At 57.1% G+C, this 13,628-nt stretch overlaps 1 protein-coding gene and 3 gene segments (V, D, J or C); 1 reads left to right on the forward strand and 3 right to left on the reverse strand.

Annotated features, from left to right (window-relative positions):
• LOC139601518 (feather keratin Cos1-2-like) overlaps positions 1 to 13,628 on the forward strand; it is a 73,900-nt gene that overhangs the window by 30,829 nt on the left and 29,443 nt on the right.
• Positions 2,604 to 4,499, reverse strand: LOC139601546 (T cell receptor alpha variable 1-1-like). The segment is given in 3 exon segments: positions 2,604 to 2,664; positions 3,342 to 3,609; positions 4,451 to 4,499. Coding segments are annotated over 3 exon segments (378 nt in total).
• On the reverse strand, positions 5,893 to 6,919 carry LOC139601547 (T cell receptor alpha variable 4-like). The segment is given in 2 exon segments: positions 5,893 to 6,437; positions 6,877 to 6,919. Coding segments are annotated over 2 exon segments (588 nt in total).
• Positions 7,036 to 8,920, reverse strand: LOC139601548 (T cell receptor alpha variable 1-1-like). The segment is given in 3 exon segments: positions 7,036 to 7,096; positions 7,774 to 8,041; positions 8,872 to 8,920. Coding segments are annotated over 3 exon segments (378 nt in total).

A 13,628-nucleotide genomic window follows, 5' to 3' on the forward strand; every position in this document is an offset into this window, starting at 1 on the left:
AAGAGGGGAGCCAGGACTTACCCAGGAGCTGGCCCAGGAGGACGGTGAGGATGAGATAAGCGAGGTGCATGCCGAGACCGAGGTGCTGAGTGAGCAAGTGTTTGCTGAGTGAGGCAGAGGCAGAAAGGACGTCCCAGCGCCGAGAGAACGGAGCTGCCGCAAACGACTCTGGGCGGGAGCACAGGGAGCAGCGGCGGAGCAGGCAGAGCAATGACCTGTCCTTGCAGTGCCTGAAATGCTCCTTGTGCGTTTCTGGCTCCTCCAGCAGCAGCCCCCGAGGCTCCCTCAGCCCCTGGCATTGTGAGCATTCCCATGGCAAGGGGCTGTTCCCGCAGTGGGCTCCTCACCTCCGCAGCTGCAATGCCCAGCTCTGCTGCACACCCAGGCCTGGGTATTCAGGGGCTTCTTCCCTGCTGGGGTTTCTCACCCTCCCGAGGTGTCCTCAGCTCTCTGGGGTCATTGCTAATCTCCAAATCCTGATGGCTTTTGAAGAACCTCATGGCTGGAGGCGGAACAGCCTCACAAGCATTCCTTGGTGGGTGCTCCCTAACCCCACAAGACCCCCTCAAACCTCCATTATCCTCATGTTCCTCTTGTCCCTTCTTGTCACTGACAAAGCTCAGCCTGAGCCAACTCACAGCAGTTTCCTAATGGCCCATCAATTAGAAGCTGGAGAGCTCTGAGCTCTCTCTTTCTCCCCTTATCACCTACTGCTACATTGGTGTCATTGTGTGCTTTGTTCCTCACTTTCCCTCATCCTTGTTCTTCCCTTGGAAAGGAAAATGGATGTGATGTGAGCCTTAGAGAACCTGACAGTCTGGCCTTTCACATGCCCTGACTGTGGCCTCAGCTGAACTTGCTCAGCCCAAAGAGTTCCTGAAGCTGCTGAAAGGCTCCTGTCCCCAAAGGAAATGGGGTCCCTAGAGCAGGTCTCTGGAGGGAAACATCATGTGGAGATCAGTCTTTCAAGTGTCTCCCTCCAACACTTGCAGCACTGCTAAATCCTGGCAGTTGTTCTTCTGGATGCTGGACAGGTTACTAAAGTGAAGGGAAAGGGGCAAACCGAAGTCAGGGGGAGGGTGGGTATAAGCAAGCCCTTCAATGATATGAAATGCTCCTCTACTCCAACCAATTGATTGGTCTCCCTAGCAGATGTTCTACTGTTTCAGGAAGATGCTGAATGCACATTCCTGGATGTTTGTGGACATCTGAGGACGAGAACAAAATGTAAAGAGGTGAATTTCTTCTTCAGGTGGCATTAAAAGCACACCTGCCTTACACAGCCAGGAGAGAATGCACCTTGCAGTATGGACCAGAGACATTTCTGCAGAGACAGAGATTTCTTTGTCACCTCAATGCAAACGCCTCTCATGCACTGACCTACTGACCTGACAGCACTCCAGGAATTGGCCCCTGTGTGCCTGTGAGTGCAGCTGCTTTGTCAGCTTCCAGCCCAGGTGCTCTCAAGGAGCGGCCGGGGGAGAGGCCGGGCTGTGTGTGGGGACTGTGTGAGTGCAGGTTGGGGCGGTTGTGAGGCGTGTTGGGGGCCGTGCGGGGCCGTGCGGGGCCGGTGCTGCGGGCTCGGGGCAGAGGAAGGAGCTGCGGAGGCGCGGCCCGGGAGCCCGGCGGGCGGAGCGGCAGCGCCCCCTGCTGGCCCCGGCCGGCCCCGCCCGCGGCGGTTCGTGCCCGGCCGCAGCCCCGGCTCCTGTGCCCGTGGCCCCCAGCGCGCAGTAATACACGGCCGCGTCCCCGCGCCGGGGCTCAGCGAGCCACAGCGAGCTGGAACTCCGATCTGCCGACACCAACAGCCATCCTGCACTGCCCGGCAGCTCTTTGGACTCTTTCATAGTGAGTGCCAGGAGTTCAGGTCCTTGGCCCGGGAGCTGTCGGTACCACTGGATCCAATCTCTGGTCTGGATTTTGGGATGTGAGCAGGTGATGTTGATGCCGATGCCCTCGCTGGTCTCCATGAATGGTTCCTGCTGTACCTGGGCTCTGCCCACAGCCACTGCCACGGAGAAAATAACAATCACTTTTCTTTTGCAGAAAATGATATTCAGGAAGATAGAGAGATGAGGAGGAAAACAGTTCCCAGAGGGCGTTAAGATATGCAGGAATGGAAGTGTCCATGAATGGTTTGTGGAGAGATGAATGAGTGAATGACAGAAGAATCGGTGCAGTCGCTGAAGAATGGGAGGATGTGGGAGAAAGCACAAAAAGACAAGAAGGAAATTAGCAAGCGGTATGGAGAGACTTTGTGAGTAATAAAGAAAGAATACTTGTGCAGGGTTGGGTAGAGAAAATACCCCGAGATTTCTGCGGGACTATAGGATGGAGAAGAGGGAGGGATGAAGAGGAGGACAGCTCTCGAGAAAAGGTCTGTGCAGAAGGCAGGCAGGGCGGCAGCCTCCGGGCACCTGCGGGATCACCCCAGCCCCACGCACCGATGAGCAGCGCGGCCAGCGCCGCGGCCCGAGCCCGCCGCATGCCGCCGCTCCGCCGGCCGAGCCTCGCTGTGCCCCTGAGCCCCGGCTCTGCTGCGGCCGTGCCGCCTCCTCTGGGCCGCCGCCAGCTCCGCCCCGGCCGGCCTCAGCCCCCGCCTCTCACGGCACCTGCACCACCAGCGACACAAGGACCTTTGGCATGGCCAGGGACAAGGGACAGCTGCGTCCCATCGCACACAGCAGCCACACCGCCTGGGCAGCCGATCCACCCTGCACACACCTGCCGCGGGCGGCTGCCGGCCCCGCTCAGCTGCTCTCAGGCTGTTTGTGAGCCTGGGCAGCCGCTGCTCTGTGCTGTTCGGGGCCAGAGCGGTGCTCGGTGTCCCTGGCATGGTCAGGAAATTCCCTCCCGATCGGGGACACTCACGGACAGAGCCAGGGCCGTCCTACCCAGTGTGGAGCCACAGACAAATCCGTGCTTCACGTGTGTCCCTGCAAACGGGGCTGCTCCAAGACCACCCAAGGCAGGGACACACAAGCAGCCCTGGGCTCTGCTGAGGACATGCACGGTCAAAAGCAGCAGGGCTGGGGTGTGGAAGGACAAGGTCTCAGGCAAGCACAGGGGATAGTTTTCTTTTTTACTTAGAGACTGCAAAATGCAGAGATAAGCCAATATACTCCAAAATATTTTCCTAAGTGAAGTGCTAGGATGGATGGGGTAAAAACCACCAGACCATTGTACACACTCGTGGATGCAAATTCTGCTGAGTATCAGGGTGAGATCAGAGTCCCTTTGCCAAGCTCAGCCTTGCACTGACACATGCCCTCCCTGGCCTGGGTTGTTGCACAGCTGAGGAAGCTCCCTGCACCAGGGTGTCTTGCACAGCACAGAGGTACAAGGCAGTGTCAGAGAGCTCCACTTCCTCCAGCTGCAGGACACTGGATTTGCTTGTGGTGTTCAGGACCGTGGTGAAACGGCCACTGGGCTTGCGGCCAGTCCCTGCTTGATAGGAGATCAGCTCTGGGGCTCTGCCTTTCCTCAGCTGGTACCACAGCAAGGCGTTAAAATAACTGGTGTGGTATTTGCAGGTGGTGTGGAAGGGGTGTCCCTGCTTCACCAAGACTGGTCCATCTTCCTGGGTGACCGTGTCCTGCCCCGTGGTGCCTGGAAGAAAGTGATGCTGAGCAGTTCCACAGGGAAACACAATGGGAAGCAAACCGAAGTGCATGGAAAAGGCTGGTGGAGAATGGTCCCTGCCTTGTAGCAGAGTCCGGAGAGATTTTGGGCAGGAGTTCGGAGCTCTCTGCTCTGCATTGCCAAAAGGAGAGCTGGGCTGTGTCCCTGCTCCTGCTCCCTCTGCTTAAAGGACCAGGGAACAGCCTGCCATGCCTGAACTTTGCGTGCTGGAACCAGCAGCCTTCCAGCTCCCTGAGGTGCCCAGCCAGGTCCAGCAGAAAGGTTCATCTGCTTCCCCATTCCTGTCACCTCTGAAAGCTCCTGAGCACACACAAAGCTGAGCTTGGAAAGAGGGAGCCCTGCTTGTGTCCATGCCAGTGAACACGGGAAGCTGTGGCAGAGCTGTGTCAGCCTGGAGGCAGAATGGAACACCCTGATAATGGAATGGTATGAAAAACTGCGAGGTGCCGGGGGCAGGTTGGACAGAATGTGGGAATTTACACTAAAATAGGAGCCATATGGCACTGCAGACACAGCTGAGATCTCCTGAGGTGACAGCACGTGGATGAGGAGAGAGAGGCAGATGGATTTAAGGTGAGAGAAAAGACACAGAAGGGCCCGAGGTTTCTCTCTCTTCCCTTTCCCTTTCCAAATCGAAGAGCTTCTTGAGGAAACACTTGCAAAACCACCAACAAAAGCAGTTTTTTCTTATCCTTTTCTCTTCATTCACTGGCATTTCCCCCATGGTCCTGATTAGGCTTTTGAGGATATCCTGGGCGGAAGAAGAGGAAGAAGAAGAGGGGAGCCTTGGGGAAAAGGCAGGACTTACCCAGGAGCTGGCCCAGGAGGACGGTGAGGATGAGATAAGCGAGGTGCATGCCGAGACCGAGGTGCTGAGTGAGCAAGTGTTTGCTGAGTGAGGCAGAGGCAGAAAGGACGTCCCAGCGCCGAGAGAACGGAGCTGCCGCAAACGACTCTGGGCGGGAGCACAGGGAGCAGCGGCGGAGCAGGCAGAGCAATGACCTGTCCTTGCAGTGCCTGAAATGCTCCTTGTGCGTTTCTGGCTCCTCCAGCAGCAGCCCCCGAGGCTCCCTCAGCCCCTGGCATTGTGAGCATTCCCATGGCAAGGGGCTGTTCCCGCAGTGGGCTCCTCACCTCCGCAGCTGCAATGCCCAGCTCTGCTGCACACCCAGGCCCGGGCATTCAGGAGCTTCTTCCCCGCTGAGATTTCTCACCCTCCCGAGGTGTCCTCAGCTCTCTGGGGTCATTGCTAATCTCCAAATCCTGATGGCTTTTGAAGAACCTCATGGCTGGAGGCGGCACAGCCTCACAAGCATTCCTTGGTGGGTGCTCCCTAACCCCACAAGACCCCCTCAAACCTCCATTATCCTCATGTCCCTTCTTGTCCCTTCTTGTCACTGACAAAGCTCAGCCTGAGCCAACTCACAGCAGTTTCCTAATGGCCCATCAATTAGAAGCTGGAGAGCTCTGAGCTCTCTCTTTCTCCCCTTATCACCTACTGCTACATTGGTGTCATTGTGTGCTTTGTTCCTCACTTTCCCTCATCCTTGTTCTTCCCTTGGAAAGGAAAATGGATGTGATGTGAGCCTTAGAGAACCAGACAGTCTCGCCTTTCACATGCCCTGACTGTGGCCTCAGCTGAACTTGCTCAGCCCAAAGAGTTCCTGAAGCTGCTGAAAGGCTCCTGTCCCCAAAGGAAATGGGGTCTCTAGAGCAAGTCTCTGGAGGGAAACATCATGTGGAGATCAGTCTTTCAAGTGTCTCCCTCCAACACTTGCAGCACTGCTAAATCCTGGCAGTTGTTCTTCTGGATGCTGGACAGGTTACTAAAGTGAAGGGAAAGGGGCAAACCGAAGTCAGGGGGAGGGTCGGTATAAGCAAGCCCTTCAATGATATGAAATGCTCCTCTACTCCAACCAATTGATTGGTCTCCCTACCAGATGTTCTACTGTTTCAGCAAGATGCTGAATGCACATTCCTGGATATTTGCGGACATCTGAGGACGAGAATAAAATGTAGAGAGGTGAATTTCATCCTCAGGTGGCATTAAAGTACACCTGCCTTACACAGCCAGGAGAGAATGCACCTTGCAGTATGGAACAGAGACATTTCTGCAGAGACAGAGATTTCTTTGTCACCTCAATGCAAACGCCTCTCATGCACTGACCTACTGACCTGACAGCACTCCAGGAATTGGCCCCTGTGTGCCTGTGAGCGCAGCTGCTTTGTCAGCTCCCAGCCCAGGTGCTCTCAAGGAGCGGCGCGAGGAGAGGCCGGGCTGTGTGTGGGGACTGTGTGAGTGCAGGTTGGGGCGGTTGTGAGGCGTGTTGGGGGCCGTGCGGGGCCGTGCGGGGCCGGTGCTGCGGGCTCGGGGCAGAGGAAGGAGCTGCGGAGGCGCGGCCCGGGAGCCCGGCGGGCGGAGCGGCAGCGCCCCCTGCTGGCCCCGGCCGGCCCCGCCCGCGGCGGTTCGTGCCCGGCCGCAGCCCCGGCTCCTGTGCCCGTGGCCCCCAGCGCGCAGTAATACACGGCCGCGTCCCCGCGCCGGGGCTCAGCGAGCCACAGCGAGCTGGAACTCCGATCTGCCGACACCAACAGCCATCCTGCACTGCCCGGCAGCTCTTTGGACTCTTTCATAGTGAGTGCGAGGAGTTCAGGTCCTTGGCCCGGGAGCTGTCGGTACCACTGGATCCAATCGCTGGTCTGGATTTGGGGATGTGAGCAGGTGATGTTGATTCCGGTGCCCTCGCTGGTCTCCACGTATGGCTCCTGCTCTACCTGGGCTCTGACCACAGCCACTGCCACGGAGAAACCAACAATCACTTTTCTTTTGCAGAAAATGATATTCAGGAACATAGAGACATGAGGAGGAAAACAGTTCCCAGAAGACGTTAAGATATGCAGGAATGGAAGTGTCCATGAATGGTTTGTGGAGAGATGAATGAGTGAATGACAGAAGAATCGGTGCAGTCCCTGAAGAATGGGAGGATGTGGGAGAAAGCACAAAAAGACAAGAAGGAAATAAGCAAGCGGTATGGAGAGACTTTGTGAGTAATAAAGAAAAAAAAAACTTGTGCAGGGTTGGGTAGAGAAAATAACCCGGAGATTTCTGCGGGACTATGGGATGGAGAAGAGGGAGGGATGAAGAGGAGAACAGCTCTCGAGCAAAGGTCTGTGCAGAAGGCAGGCAGGGCGGCAGCCTCCGGGCACCTGCGGGATCACCCCAGCCCCACGCACCGATGAGCAGCGCGGCCAGCGCCGCGGCCCGAGCCCGCCGCATGCCGCCGCTCCGCCGGCCGAGCCTCGCTGTGCCCCTGAGCCCCGGCTCTGCTGCGGCCGTGCCGCCTCCTCTGGGCCGCCGCCAGCTCCGCCCCGGCCGGCCTCAGCCCCCGCCTCTCACGGCACCTGCACGACCAGCGACACAAGGACCTTTGGCATGGCCAGGGACAAGGGACAGCTGCGTCCCATCGCACACAGCAGCCACACCGCCTGGGCAGCCGATCCACCCTGCACGCACCTGCCGCGGGCGGCTGCCGGCCCCGCTCAGCTGCTCTCAGGCTGTTTGTGAGCCTGGGCAGCCGCTGCTCTGTGCTGTTCGGGGCCAGAGCGGTGCTCGGTGTCCCTGGCATGGTCAGGAAATTCCCTCCCGATCGGGGACACACACGGACAGAGCCAGGGCCGTCCTACCCAGTGTGGAGCCACAGACAAATCCGTGCTTCACGTGTGTCCCTGCAAACGGGGCTGCTCCAAGAGCACCCAAGGCAGGGACACACAAGCAGCCCCGGGCTCTGCTGAGGACATGCGCGGTCAAAAGCAGCAGGGCTGGGGTGTGGAAGGACAAGGTCTCAGGCAAGCACAGGGGGTATTTTTCTTTTTTACTTAGAGACTGCAAAATGCAGAGATAAGTCAATATACTCCAAAATACTTTCCTAAGTGAAGTGCTAGGATGGATGGGGTAAAAACCACCAGACCATTGTACCCATATGTGGATGCAAATTCTGCTGAGTATCAGGGTGAGATCAGAGTCCCTTTGCCAAGCTGAGCCTTGCACTGACACATGCCCTCCCTGGCCTGGGTTGTTGCACAGCTGAGGAAGCTCCCTGCACCAGGGTGTCTTGCACAGCACAGAGGTACAAGGCAGTGTCAGAGAGCTCCACTTCCTCCAGCTGCAGGACACTGGATTTGCCCGTGGTGTTCAGGACCGTGGTGAAACGGCCACTGGGCTTGGGGCCAGTCCCTGCTTGATAGGAGATCAGCTCTGGGGCTCTGCCTTTCCTCAGCTGGTACCACAGCAAGGCATTAAAAGAACTGGTGTGGTATTTGCAGGTGGTGTGGAAGGGGTGTCCCTGCTTCACCAAGACTGGTCCATCTTCCTGGGTGACCGTGTCCTGCCCCGTGGTGCCTGGAAGAAAGTGATGCTGAGCAGTTCCACAGGGAAACACAATGGGAAGCAAACCGAAGTGCATGGAAAAGGCTGGTGGAGAATGGTCCCTGCCTTGTAGCAGAGTCCGGAGAGATTTTGGGCAGGAGTTCGGAGCTCTCTGCTCTGCATTGCCAAAAGGAGAGCTGGGCTGTGTCCCTGCTCCTGCTCCCTCTGCTTAAAGGACCAGGGAACAGCCTGCCATGCCTGAACTTTGCGTGCTGGAACCAGCAGCCTTCCAGCTCCCTGAGGTGCCCAGCCAGGTCCAGCAGAAAGGTTCATCTGCTTCCCCATTCCTGTCACCTCTGAAAGCTCCTGAGCACACACAAAGCTGAGCTTGGAAAGAGGGAGCCCTGCTTGTGCCCATGCCAGTGAACACGGGAAGCTGTGGCAGAGCTGTGTCAGCCTGGAGGCAGAATGGAACACCCTGATAATGGAATGGTATGAAAAACTGCGAGGTGCCTGGGGCAGGTTGGACAGAATGTGGGAATTTACACTAAAACAGGAGCAATATGGCACTGCAGAGACAGCTGAGATCTCCTGAGGTGACAGCACGTGGATGAGGAGAGAGAGGCAGAGGCAGATGGATTTAAGGTGAGAGAAAAGACACAGCAGGACCCGAGGTTTCTCTCTCTTCCCTTTCCAAATCGAATAGCTTCTTCAGGAAACACTTAGAAAACCACAAACAAAAGCAATTTTTTCTTATCCTTTTCTCTTCATTCACTGGCATTTCCCCCGTGGTCCTGATTAGGCTTTTGAGGATATCCTGGGCAGAAAAAAAGAAGAAGAAGAAGAGGGGAGCCAGGACTTACCCAGGAGCTGGCCCAGGAGGACGGTGAGGATGAGATAAGCGAGGTGCATGCCGAGACCGAGGTGCTGAGTGAGCAAGTGTTTGCTGAGTGAGGCAGAGGCAGAAAGGACGTCCCAGCGCCGAGAGAACGGAGCTGCCGCAAACGACTCTGGGCGGGAGCAAAGGGAGCAGCGGCGGAGCAGGCAGAGCAATGACCTGTCCTTGCAGTGCCTGAAATGCTCCTTGTGCGTTTCTGGCTCCTCCAGCAGCAGCCCCCGAGGCTCCCTCAGCCCCTGGCATTGTGAGCATTCCCATGGCAAGGGGCTGTTCCCGCAGTGGGCTCCTCACCTCCGCAGCTGCAATGCCCAGCTCTGCTGCACACCCAGGCCCGCGCATTCAGGAGCTCAGGGGCTTCTTCCCCGCTGAGGTTTCTCACCCTCCCGAGGTGTCCTCAGCTCTCTGGGGTCATTGCTAATCTCCAAATCCTGATGGCTTTTGAACCTCATGGCTGGAGGCGGAACAGCCTCACAAGCATTCCTTGGTGGGTGCTCCCTAACCCCACAAGACGCCCTCAAACCTCCATTATCCTCACGTCCCTCTTGTCCCTTCTTGTCACTGACAAAGCTCAGCCTGAGCCAACTCACAGCAGTTTCCTAATGGCCCATCAATTAGAAGCTGGAGAGCTCTGAGCTCTCTCTTTCTCCCCTTATCACCTACTGCTACCTTGGTGTCATTGTGTGCTTTGTTCCTCACTTTCCCTTTTCCTTGTTCTTCCCTTGGAAAGGAAAATGGATGTGATGTGAGCCTTAGAGAACCAGACAGTCTCGCCTTTCACATGCCCTGACTGTGGCCTCAGCTGAACTTGCTCAGCCCAAAGAGTTCCTGAAGCTGCTGAAAAGGCTCCTGTCCCCAAAGGAAATGGGGTCCCTAGAGCAGGTCTCTGGAGGGAAACATCATGTGGAGATCAGTCTTTCAAGTGTCTCCCTCCAACACTTGCAGCACTGCTAAATCCTAGCATTTGTTCTTCTAGATGCTGGACAGGTTACTAAAGTGAAGGGAAAGGGGCAAACCGAAGTCAGGGGGAGGGTGGGTATAAGCAAGCCCTTCAATGATATGAAATGCTCCTCTACTCCAACCAATTGATTGGTCTCCCTGCCAGATGTTCTACTGTTTCAGGATGCTGAATGCACATTCCTGGATGTTTGTGAACATCTGAGGATGAGAACAAAATGTAGAGAGGTGAATTTCATCCTCAGGTGGCATTACAAGTACACCTGCCTTACACAGCCAGGAGAGAATGCACCTTGCAGTATGGACCAGAGACATTTCTGCAGAGACAGAGATTTCTTTGTCACCTCAATGCAAACGCCTCTCATGCACTGACCTACTGACCTGACAGCACTCCAGGAATTGGCCCCTGTGTGCCTGTGAGCGCAGCTGCTTTGTCAGCTCCCAGCCCAGGTGCTCTCAAGGAGCGGCCCGAGGAGAGGCCGGGCTGTGTGTGGGGACTGTGTGAGTGCAGGTTGGGGCGGTTGTGAGGCGTGTTGGGGGCCGTGCGGGGCCGTGCGGGGCCGGTGCTGCGGGCTCGGGGCAGAGGAAGGAGCTGCGGAGGCGCGGCCCGGGAGCCCGGCGGGCGGAGCGGCAGCGCCCCCTGCTGGCCCCGGCCGGCCCCGCCCGCGGCGGTTCGTGCCCGGCCGCAGCCCCGGCTCCTGTGCCCGTGGCCCCCAGCGCGCAGTAATACACGGCCGCGTCCCCGCGCCGGGGCTCAGCGAGCCACAGCGAGCTGGAACTCCGATCTGCCGACACCAACAGCGATCCTGCACTGCCCGGCAGCTCTTTGGACTCTTTCATAGTGAGTGCGAGGAGTTCAGGTCCTTGGACCGGGAGCTGTCGGTACCACTGGATCCAATCTCTGGTCTGGATTTGGGGATGAGAGCAGGTGATGTTGATGCCGATGCCCTCGGTGGTCTCCATGAATGGCTCCTGCTGTACCTGGGCTCTGACCACAGCCACTGCCACGGAGAAACCAACAATCACTTTTCTTTTGCAGAAAATGATATTCAGGAACATAGAGAGATGAGGAGGAAAACAGTTCCCAGAGGGCGTTAAGATATGCAGGAATGGAAGTGTCCATGTATGGTTTGTGGAGAGATGAATGAGTGAATGACAGAAGAATCGGTGCAGTCGCTGAAGAATGGGAGGATGTGGGAGAAAGCACAAAAAGACAAGAAGGAAATTAGCAAGGGGTACGGACAGACTTTGTGAGTAATAAAGAAAGAAAACTTGTGCAGGGTTGGGTAGAGAAAATAACCCGGAGATTTCTGCGGGACTATGGGATGGAGAAGAGGGAGGGATGAAGAGGAGAACAGCTCTCGAGCAAAGGTCTGTGCAGAAGGCAGGCAGGGCGGCAGCCTCCGGGCACCTGCGGGATCACCCCAGCCCCACGCACCGATGAGCAGCGCGGCCAGCGCCGCGGCCCGAGCCCGCCGCATGCCGCCGCTCCGCCGGCCGAGCCTCGCTGTGCCCCTGAGCCCCGGCTCTGCTGCGGCCGTGCCGCCTCCTCTGGGCCGCCGCCAGCTCCGCCCCGGCCGGCCTCAGCCCCCGCCTCTCACGGCACCTGCACCACCAGCGACACAAGGACCTTTGGCATGGCCAGGGACAAGGGACAGCTGCGTCCCATCGCACACAGCAGCCACACCGCCTGGGCAGCCGATCCGCCCTGCACGCACCTGCCGCGGGCGGCTGCCGGCCCCGCTCAGCTGCTCTCAGGCTGTTTGTGAGCCTGGGCAGCCGCTGCTCTGTGCTGTTCGGGGCCAGAGCGGTGCTCGGTGTCCCTGGCATGGTCAGGAAATTCCCTCCCGATCGGGGACACACACGGACAGAGCCAGGGCCGTCCTACCCAGTGTGGAGCCACAGACAAATCCGTGCTTCACGTGTGTCCCTGCAAACGGGGCTGCTCCAAGAGCACCCAAGGCAGGGACACACAAGCAGCCCCGGGCTCTGCTGAGGACATGCGCGGTCAAAAGCAGCAGGGCTGGGGTGTGGAAGGACAAGGTCTCAGGCAAGCACAGGGGATAGTTTTCTTTTTTACTTAGAGACTGCAAAATGCAGAGATAAGTCAATATACTCCAAAATATTTTCCTAAGTGAAGTGCTAGGATGGATGGGGTAAAAACCACCAGACCATTGTACCCACATGTGGATGCAAATTCTGCTGAGTATCAGGGTGAGATCAGAGTCCCTTTGCCAAGCTGAGCCTTGCACTGACACATGCCCTCCCTGGCCTGGGTTGTTGCACAGCTGAGGAAGCTCCCTGCACCAGGGTGTCTTGCACAGCACAGAGGTACAAGGCAGTGTCAGAGAGCTCCACTTCCTCCAGCTGCAGGACACTGGATTTGCTTGTGGTGTTCAGGACCGTGGTGAAACGGCCACTGGGCTTGCGGCCAGTCCCTGCTTGATAGGAGATCAGCTCTGGGGCTCTGCCTTTCCTCAGCTGGTACCACAGCAAGGCATTAAAAGAACTGGTGTGGTATTTGCAGGTGGTGTGGAAGGGGTGTCCCTGCTTCACCAAGACTGGTCCATCTTCCTGGGTGACCGTGTCCTGCCCCGTGGTGCCTGGAAGAAAGTGATGCTGAGCAGTTCCACAGGAAAACACTATGCGAAGTGCATGGAAAACGCTGGTGGAGAAAAGTGCCTGCCTTGTAGCAGAGTCCTGAGAGATTTTGGGCAGGAGTTCGGAGCTCTCTGCTCTGCATCGCCAAAAGAAGAACTGGGCTGTGTCCCTGCTCCTGCTCCCTCTGCTTAAAGGACCAGGGAACAGCCTGCCATGCCTGAACTTTGCGTGCTGGAACCAGCAGCCTTCCAGCTCCCTGAGGTGCCCAGCCAGGTCCAGCAGAAAGGTTCATCTGCTTCCCCATTCCTGTCACCTCTGAAAGCTCCTGAGCACACACAAAGCTGAGCTTGGAAAGAGGGAGCCCTGCTTGTGTCCATGCCAGTGAACACGGGAAGCTGTGGCAGAGCTGTGTCAGCCTGGAGGCAGAATGGAACACCCTGATAATGGAATGGTATGAAAAACTGTGATGTGCCTGGGGCAGGTTGGACAGAATGTGGGAATTTACACTAAAACAGGAGCAATATGGCACTGCAGACACAGCTGAGATCTCCTGAGGTGACAGCACGTGGATGAGGAGAGAGAGGCAGAGGCAGATGGATTTAAGGTGAGAGAAAAGACACAGAAGGGCCCGAGGTTTCTCTCTCTTCCCTTTCCCTTTCTAAATCAAATAGCTTCTTCAGGAAACACTTGCAAAACCACCAACAAAAGCAGTTTTTTCTTATCCTTTTCTCTTCATTCACTGGCATTTCCCCCGTGGTCCTGATTAGGCTTTTGAGGATATCCTGGGCGGAAAAAAAGAAGAAGAAGAAGAGGGGAGCCTTGGGGAAAAGGCAGGACTTACCCAGGAGCTGGCCCAGGAGGACGGTGAGGATGAGATAAGCGAGGTGCATGCCGAGACCGAGGTGCTGAGTGAGCAAGTGTTTGCTGAGTGAGGCAGAGGCAGAAAGGACGTCCCAGCGCCGAGAGAACGGAGCTGCCGCAAACGACTCTGGGCGGGAGCACAGGGAGCAGCGGCGGAGCAGGCAGAGCAATGACCTGTCCTTGCAGTGCCTGAAATGCTCCTTGTGCGTTTCTGGCTCCTCCAGCAGCAGCCCCCGAGGCTCCCTCAGCCCCTGGCATTGTGAGCATTCCCATGGCAAGGGGCTGTTCCCGCAGTGGGCTCCTCAC

This window comes from Agelaius tricolor, unplaced genomic scaffold (genome assembly GCF_023055355.1).
Source record: "Agelaius tricolor isolate 1412-34295 unplaced genomic scaffold, bAgeTri1.0.p SCAF_31, whole genome shotgun sequence".
Lineage (NCBI taxonomy): Eukaryota > Metazoa > Chordata > Aves > Passeriformes > Icteridae > Agelaius > Agelaius tricolor.